At 40.1% G+C, this 9,336-nt stretch overlaps 1 protein-coding gene across 4 annotated transcripts in view; it reads right to left on the bottom strand.

Moving 5' to 3' along the window:
- The window catches only part of Mettl4 (methyltransferase like 4), a 29,537-nt gene that overhangs the window by 18,427 nt on the left and 1,774 nt on the right, over positions 1–9,336 (bottom strand). For 3 of the 4 annotated variants that reach the window (XM_005372662.2, XM_013519158.1, XM_013519124.1), the window contains exons 2-3: positions 8,253–8,315; positions 1,121–1,490 (exon numbers count right to left, since the gene is read on the bottom strand). In XM_005372662.2, coding sequence (XP_005372719.1) covers positions 1,121–1,490; positions 8,253–8,315 — 433 coding nt within the window. The remainder of the gene's footprint in view (positions 1–1,120; positions 1,491–8,252; positions 8,316–9,336) is intronic. The other variant, XM_005372663.2, reaches the window with a different exon arrangement.

The following is a 9,336-nucleotide window of genomic DNA, read 5'->3' as shown; positions in this document are numbered from 1 at the left end:
CTCAGCGGCAAAGCGCCTGCCTGGCAAGCGCAAGGTCGTGAGTTCAGTTCCTGGTACCGGAGAAAAACCAAAAAAAAAAAAAAAAAAAAAACAAAGATCTGAATGCCAAACAAATCATCTCACGTCCTTTTCCCAAAAAACTTTTTTAAAAACACTTTTGTACAAGCTTACAAGTAATCAAAAGAGCACAAATTAAGGTGACCCCTTTTAAAGTATTAAAGTAACAAAGATCAAAAGAGAATGGAAAAATTGCTCAAACATAGCACAATTTTTCTCATTAATCTGTTACTCTGTCATTTACACTGACGAGTCCGCGACACTGCTGCATGGAGAGCCAGCCATGTGTAAGACGGGTTGATAGCAATTAAAGGAAACTTTTCATTAGTAAACATGTTGCAGCTGCTTGATACTTGATATTTTGCTGTAAAATTTCCAAATAACAATAGCAGATTAAATTCGATTTCACCAATATACCTCTTATCACATTCCTTAGAATATCATAATTTATTAAAAACATAAATCACCAAGCTAAGAACCTAACACAGACGATCTCACTTAATCCTCAAATGAGCCTCACACAGGAATGAGCACGCACACTGATAGCCCGGGAAACCAAAGCTCCGCTTTGTGCGCGCAGAGGCTGGGGACTCACAGTTAGGCTTCAGAGCCTAAACCCAGTACGAGTGTGTGTCACCACGGCCTTCAGTATCTCAACAGCTTAACTCTGTACAGGAAAATGTTTCAAGAAGTTTCGACAATCAGCTTGAACATTACCTTGAAATGTAACCTAACAGGCTAGGAAAGATTTGAGGACATTAATAACTAAAATTTTTCTACTTTGCTTTGAAGAAAAGTCATTTGGCTAAGGACGACGCTCCACTTCCTGTGAATTCCCAAGAACAAAGAACTAACTGTATTTGCTCTCTTGGGGACTAGTACGGCCCATTATTCATAATGAAAATTTTAAAATTTTTAAAAAGCAAATTTAGACCTTTAAGATTGAATTTTAGGGCAATCCACTTTCTGAGCTTTGCTTTAAAATTCAAAAATTGAAAATTCAGATTGTTTAAACTTCTGAGATCATACAAAAAAATATTTTCTAATAAACGTAATTACTTACAGTTCAAAAGTGGCTGCATACAAGAAATATCAGACAAAAGAAAACTGCTGTTTGGTGGTAGCAAGTATTTCTGTCCCATTAAAGTAATCATTTTTGAAAAGCTAGAGTTGTTTTCAACGAATCGTGAAAATAAATCCTGCTCTGCAACAGACGAATCCTCTTCCACCAACTGCAATGTCTGAAGTTCCATTCCATTCAGAGAAGGCAAATGCTTTGCCATTTCACATAATCCTGACAAACTGCAGGTATCCAGTGGTAAAGTAATGAGATTGCTACACTTGTCCCGCTTTTCCAAAAGTTGATAAAGAAAGCCACTTCTGAGGCCTTCTTGGATTAATTGTGAGGAGCCATCCAAAATCAACTCTCTGATCTGCAAAAGAATTTAAAGAACATTAAAAAGACAGTGGCGTTACAATAATTTTCTAGTATGAATAATAGTAATAAATATCCTTGCTTAGAATTTTCAGTGCATCTATCTACTCAGGACCTCCTCAAAAGTGGAACTACCAGGCCAATGTGTTTATAATAATTTTCTAAATAAGAAAGTTTCTACTGTGCTCCGAATATCTAAATTTATACATTACAACCAACATGCTTAATGTTTACACAAAAATAATTTTATACTACAATGAAAAGAATGAACAAGTATATCTTTGAACTGCTGTTTCCTAACTGCAGAATGAAACAAACCCCCACAATAACCTCAAATAAATATATACGGCCTCTGAAAGGTGCAGGATGGCCGAGCATGGTGGCATTTAGGAGGCTCAGGTGGAAGGACATGCGTTTGAGGCCAGCATGGGCTTCACAGTGAGAGCCTGCCTCAAAAACACCAACACGTAAGTAAATAAAAATAAATCATATAAAAATAAATTTGATAATCTGCATGTTTCTAGAAGAAAATGGAATGTCTAACCTATTAAGAGAAATTTAAACCACACGATTTATATAAGTACCACACACTAACCAACTGCGCCACTGGAGCTTCTAAACCATAACATTTAATCTTAAGATCTTTCTAGCGATCTAAATTTTTTTTTTTTTTTTTTTTTTGGTACTGGTGAATTGAACTCAGGACCTTACACTTGCCAGGCAAGCACTTGCGCAGCTGAGCTATGTCCCCGGCCCTAGTGATTTAATTTTTAAAGAAACATAACTTTGATTTTGTATAATACAGCTTGAGATATCCACAAAAGAAACTCTTTGTAAGTGAACATACAGTTTTGCAAAAACACAACTACAATAATTACAAAAATAAAAGCTGAGTTCTACTTCTAGACAACACAGAAGAGCAAGGATCAGATTTACCCTTTCACCTGAAATTACTTTTTTAAAACATGTAGGAAATGTGTTTAAGAAAAAAAAGGCTTTCAGACTCTGAATATCACACAGTGCAGTACATCGGCTCCTCAGTGAGAGAACCAAAGGAGAACACAGGGAAGGAGACCCATGCAGAACCCAGCGGGCTCGGAGTTGAAATGGAGCTAGGAGTGAGGCAAGGCGAAGGCCACTAAGTCTGCAGGGCTGGGTGCCAGAGGGAGGGCAGCACAGAGAGTTTCTGCGGGCTGGACAGGTCTGTTCGGGTCTCCAGCTGGGCAGTGATCCACACGTGCAGGCTATGAAACCACCCAGTCAGGGAAAGAGCCCGATAAAAGAGTAAGTAGAAGCAACCACCAGAGTTTGGGGCAGCGGTGGTTAGGGACCCACTTCCAAGAATGGAACACCTCACAAATTCACAGGGCAGTGCCTCAGTGCTAGGGAAAAACACAGCTATAGACTCAAGTCTGCTCTGGTCCTACCAAGTAAGAGTGCGGACAGTTTCAAAAGCATCCATAAGTTTTAAAGTAACTTTAAGAACAAAGCTCAAGAATATTTATAGGAACATGAAAATTCCCAGTACCCAAAAGGCTAAAATTGAAATTTCTTATAAAAAACTTAACCAGAAATATAAAGAAGCAGGAAACACAACAAATTATAAATAGAAAAATGACTCAATAGAAACACAGAGTAATGAATGACACAGATGACACAACTAGTAGAAACCAGTAGACAGGTGTACTTGACCCTCACTTTAAAAATTAGGATAAAATATAGAAATTTTATAGGATAAAATATAGAAAAAGACACTAAGATGTTTTTATACCATTTTTATATGATCAAAAATGGGGGAGCTGGGGACACAGCTGAGTGGTACAGCACTTGCCTAGCATACGTGAAACAGTGAGTTAAATCCCTAGCTCAGGAAAGGGGGAGAAAAGAAACTACACTGCATGAAGTGAAAAATACACTGACTCAGATTAACAGCAGGTTAGACACTGAAGAACAAAAGATTTATGCCATTAAAGATATTGAAATATGTCAAAAATGAAGGTAACAAAAAAGTATTTCAGAAGACAATGACCAAAAATTTCCAAATCTGCTGAAAACTGTGAATTCACAAATCCAACAAAGTCAGCAAGGAGACCTGGATGGGAGAGGAGGAAACTATTAAGAAACATAATTATCAACTGCTAAAAATCAGTCATAAGAAAGTGTTTAAAGCAGCCAGACTAGGTCCAACTAAGATAAATAATAACAATAACTTTCAAGATATTAGTAAATAAAAGACGATGACCCTATGAGACGGAAAGAAATGACAGATGACCCCACAACTGCCCCCAGTTAACTGCCTGAACAAAATTTCCAGGCCACAGGAAGGAGAAATCGAGGCAGAGCTTAGAAGAATCAGAGTTGAAGAGACAAAGCTAAGGGGACAGTAAAGGACTCCCAGGACAGAGCGCTAGAGAGGAAAGAGCGCCACAGAAAACACTGCAGATCCGCAGGTAATCCTCTGGAGAAAGTCACCTTAAAGGAATCCTACCACCGCCATCCTAGGCTGACCAGAGACCACTCTCACCCTCACCCCCACCCCAGCAAAACTGCGCCCAGGGACTCAGATCATTAGCAGCCGTGCGACTGACAGCAACCGGTTCAAGCCTGTGCTTCCCCCAGCCCTCCCCTTGGACAAACATTACCACTTGTGCCCTTGTGAGGCTACCCTTGCTCTTGGCAGGGGCCACAACCCCCTTTCAGTGAATTCCTCCCCCGCCTTGACCCTGCAAAAGACCCCACAGCCTATACACGAGGACCTGGTCTGGTCTCAGCGCCAGAGGGGTCCCTCCCAGGTTTGTTCTGAAACAACCCGGTCCTGTTGAGCTCACGTCTTCACCTCTTGTCCTCCTTTTTCCCTCACCCAGTGTGAAGGAACTGTCAGAGGCTGGGAAAGGGGCACTTAATAGGATTAGAAAGACCAGTGCCCGATGCTCCCACAGGACCAAGAATAGTGCTGTTTTCACTTCTCAGATTCACAGGGCAACCGGGAGACAACACACCATGGTCTCTGTCTGAGCAGAGGCACTGACAGCTTTTGTTCCAGAAGAAATCTCCAGAGTTATCTGCATAGCATGGGAGATAGAGCGGTGCCTCTCGCAAAGGCAGAGGGCACATCTATATGCTGCCCCAGGTAATAAAGTCCCCCTAGAGTGAAAGGTTGGATGGGTTTGCTTGCAATCCCCCAGAGCTAAGGTTCTTTAAGCCCGGACGTCTTAGCTGTGAATCACAGAACTGCTGCGTGTACAGCAAACCAAACGCATGCACAGCGCTTGACTCCACTCCCCGGCACCGGCTCTATGGGACATGGGGGGCGAGGCGAACCTGGGAACTTCAAGGCGCATGCTTCCCGCTGTGCCTGGAGCAATGAAGTGCTTTGTCCTGACCTAAGAGCTTCAGATCTTCTGCCACCATCCATGAAACCAGGAGGCTGACTTATGAGCTTCCAAGTAGGATAAAGTAGGACTCTCCCCAGTCTCGACAGGGGTACTGGGTACTGGGTAGTCAAATGGATCTCATTTCAGCAGTGGAGAAATACTAGCCATAAACATCCTAAACCCTTCCGAAAAATCTACCCAGCAGTCAGCAGACCAATTAATACAAAAATCTTCAAAAACAAACACACACTCAGATCAACTTTATATGACGCTCACAGAACACTGCATCCACCAACTGAACATGGCAGTTCCTGAGAAAATTTGAAATTACCACTATCCCCCTCTCTATAGTCACAACTTGGCAGTGTCCATCAAATACCATCAAAATTTGGTTTACTTAGCTCAGAACGTTCACACTTCTGACTCAGCAATTCAAATACTTGAAATTTATCCCACAGACCCAGTCACGCGTGTGGAACACGGCATGTGCATACTAAACATCAGCAATCAAAGACAAAGTAAAGAAAAGTATGAGCCAGGAGCTATAAAGTAACTTGTAACATGTGTTAAGTAAAGGGAAAGAACAATGCGAAAGTGCATGAGATATGCTACCATTTTTGTTAAAGAGGAAAAATACGTCAGTATATTACATGCTGTCTTTTACATATGTATGACAGCACTGGACACACATACTGGAAGACGACTTTTCTTCCAGAAAACAGTAAGGTAAGGCAAGCCAGGCACGGTGGCACACGTCTGTAGTTCCAGCATTTGGCATGCTGAGGCTGGGGAATCGCTACAAGTTCGAGGCCAGCCTAGGTTCTAGGCTACACAGTGAGTTCAAGGCCAGTCTGAACTACACAGTGAGACCCTGTCTCAAAAAACTGAAAAAAAGAAAAAGAAAAAAACTAATACGGCAAGTTCTCCTCCAGGCTCTTTCTTAATATGTTTCTTGATGTTACCTATACATCTTAGCTATCAATAGTCCTCATCCTGAAAGGGGATCAGGGAGAGAAGGAAGAGAGGAGAATAGGCAAGGGTAATGGGGACAGAGACACTCAAAGTCCTGTGTGCAAGTATAAAAGTGCCACAATAAAACCCATTACTCTGTATGATTAATACGCACTAATAAAACATCTTCATACCAATCCTTTTGGTAGTTAATTCCTAAAACTACATTACAGTTATATATGATGCAGTAATTCCACTTCTGAGTACAAACCCACAAGAACTAATAACAGGGTACCGGGGGTTGAACTCATGACCTTGCGCTTGCCAAGCAGGCGCTTATGCCACTGAGCTACATCCCCAGCCCAATAACAGGGTCTTATCGTCTGGTTTCTCTTCAGATGTCTAAATCTTTTGCCTTTTGCTGAAAACAAGAGTCTCTCAGGGCTGGGGTGTAGCTCAGTGAAAGGGCATTTGCCTCGTGTACATAAGACCCTGGGTTCAACCCCAGCACCACAAAAATACAAAAAAGGGTACTGCACACCTGTGCACACAGCAGCACCGCTCACAGTAACCGCAGGTGGAAACAACCCATCATGTCAGAGAAAAGTAAACGGATCGCCCAAATGTCTTACTTACATAAAATGAAATCTTCTTCAGCCTTTAAAAGGAAAATTTCTGATACATGCCACAACATGAGTGAAGCCTGAGACATTATGCTAAAGCAAGTAAGCCATAAAGATTATATGACTCCACATACAGGAGATACTGTGCAGAGAGTTACTGCTTTACGGGAACAGAAGGATGGACAGTGGTAATGCCACAGAATTATCACCTAAAAATAGTTAAAATGGTAAACTTTTGTTATATATTCCATTACAATATTTAAAAAGAGAGAAAAATGCCAACATTGTGGTATGTACATGCAGTCCCAGCTACTCAGGAGGCTGAGGCAGGAGGATCACCTAAGCATAAGAGTTTGAGGGCTCAAGGTCACCTCAAGGTTGTCAGCTTGAGCAACACAGAAAAGAAAAAAACCCCATCTTACCAAAAAAAAAAAAAAAAACACTGAAAAATCTCCCTTGGGTCCCCTGAGTGGGCTGACACATATACAAAAAAAAAAAAAAAAATCCAGTGTCCCACCATCATATTAACATGTCCAGAACAAATTATCATTCCTCCTAAGTCAAATTCCAACCCCAATTTCCCCATTTCAATCAAAGGAATATCACAGAGTAAAACTGAAAATGTTTGTATACTGTCTGTTTCCTCTCATTTCTTTAACTCTTAGACCTGTTATTTCTAAGTTCTAGAAATCTACTCTTCACATTATTCATGCTTTCTTCTGCCGCTACTCTAGTATATTATCTTACCTATGGACAATAGGCTTTAATAACTTCTTTTTGCAGTGCTGAGGATGGAACTCAGGGCCTCACACACGCCAACCAAGCACTCTACCAGTGAGATACATCCTCAGCCCAGCTTCTGTAACTTCTCACATCTTAAACTGATATTGTACAAGTTTACTTATGGTACCTATTTAAACGTAAGTATATGTACTATTCATTAAAAATGGATTTACCTTCTGGGTATTTTCCCAGAAGATCTAAAAACATCATATCATAGCGATGTATGTGCACCTATGTTCATAGCAGCACAATTTGTAATTGCTAAATTGTGGAAGCAACCCAAATGTCCATCCACTGAAGATTGGATAAGAAAATTGTGGTACTTTTATATAATGGAATATTACTCAGCTATAAAGGAAAATAAACTCAAGGCCTTTACAGGTAAATGGTCACAACTAGACCATACTCATAAGTGAAATAAACCAGACCTGCATGTGCAAGCACCACATTGTCTCACTAGTGTAAAACCTGAAAGAGTTAATTTAAACCAGGAGGTATGATAGACATTGGGAAATGATAGGCAAACACTCAAGGGTAAAGGGCAACTAGGATGTGGGAAAAGAGAAGGGAAAGAAGGAGAAATTTTGTACATATGTATACACAGGATAGTTAACATAGTTGTTCTACTGTCTTCTGTTTCTTTGCTGAAAGAAACTGTCAATGAGTCCTTGATTGATCAATATTGTATGTCTCTGTTTTCATGAGCAACCACTTTGAAGGTATCAATATGTAATACAACAAGCATTGTTAATTTCCTACCACTTTGTAACTCTGCATTGTCTGTACTGTTCTTTTGCTATTTTGTAAAAGGTTGTCTGTCTCTTAATATTTTCTGCCTTTTATTTTTAAAATTTAAAAAAAAAACGGATTTAAACTATTACTGTAGAAATAACACTAAATCACTATTAAGGTCTAACTGTGATCAAAATAATGGCTTAATTTTTACAAAAATCCTCGTTATGTTGCTCATTTATTTTATACTACATCACATCAACCCTCCAGTGTGGTCGATGCACACTTCACACCTACCTTTTTATGGTATTCCATAGCATCCAATTCTCCTTGATTGAAAACAACACTTCTCTTACGCTTCTAAAGAACATAAATTACAGGAGAAAAGTTATACTGTCATCTATCACAATACTGACATTTTCAGATATACCAATACGTCTTTATTATTTTTCACATTTCCTATATGGTGTATCTTCATCTTTAAGGGGCAATAATTGGGCCAGGGATATAGCTCAACGACACAAGTGCTTGCCTGGCAAGCACAAGGTCCTGAGTTCAATTCCTGATACCCAAAAAACAAACAAAAAATTAAACAGTCTCCTTTAAGAGGTAATAATTTCCACTGAGGTCAAAATCAGTACAAAAATATGGACTATAGAGGTCATATCCCCAAAGTTAAAGGGGAGAAAAGGGTGAAATGTTATCTCAGCCTTTCTATTAAGAAGAACTAATTCACATGATAAAATATAGCTCCAACAACCAAGATAAAGATGGAAACTACAGGCTGGCACACGTGTGGCACACGCCTATAATCCCAGCGCTCAAGAGGCTGAGGCAGGAGGAACGCTGCAAGTTGGAGACCAGCCTGGGCTACAAAGTGAGCTCAAAGCCAGCCTGAACAGCATAGCAAGACCCTGTCTCAAAAAGACAAAAAAAAAAGGGAATTACAATTCTGCATGAAGTATCACACATCAGCTCATATATACAACACAGTTCTTCTCAACTTTCATTCCTGAAAAGAGGAACTATCCATGGGTTATCAAAGAAAACTCCACTGTACTTTTAATAGCATTTTATGACTAATCTGAGGATGGAGTACAAATGAGTATTAACAGGTTACCAAACTCCGAGCTGACTAAAATAAAATTCTGCTGGGTGAATACATAGATTAATTTAAGAGTACACTAAATATATAATTTGTTTTAGCATACAAGAAATAAGTCTTTTCAGCCAAGCGTGGTGGCACATGCCTGTAATCCCAGCACTTGGGAGGCTGAGGCAGGAGGATCATCGTTGAGTTCGAGACCAGCCTGAGCTACATAGTGAGCTCAAGGCCAGCCTGAACTGCATAGCGAGACCCTGCCTCAAAAAGATAAAAAAA

Source organism: Chinchilla lanigera, unplaced genomic scaffold (genome assembly GCF_000276665.1).
Source record: "Chinchilla lanigera isolate Chin_1 unplaced genomic scaffold, ChiLan1.0 scaffold00001, whole genome shotgun sequence".
NCBI lineage: Eukaryota > Metazoa > Chordata > Mammalia > Rodentia > Chinchillidae > Chinchilla > Chinchilla lanigera.
This window is presented reverse-complemented; position numbering and strand designations above follow the sequence as displayed.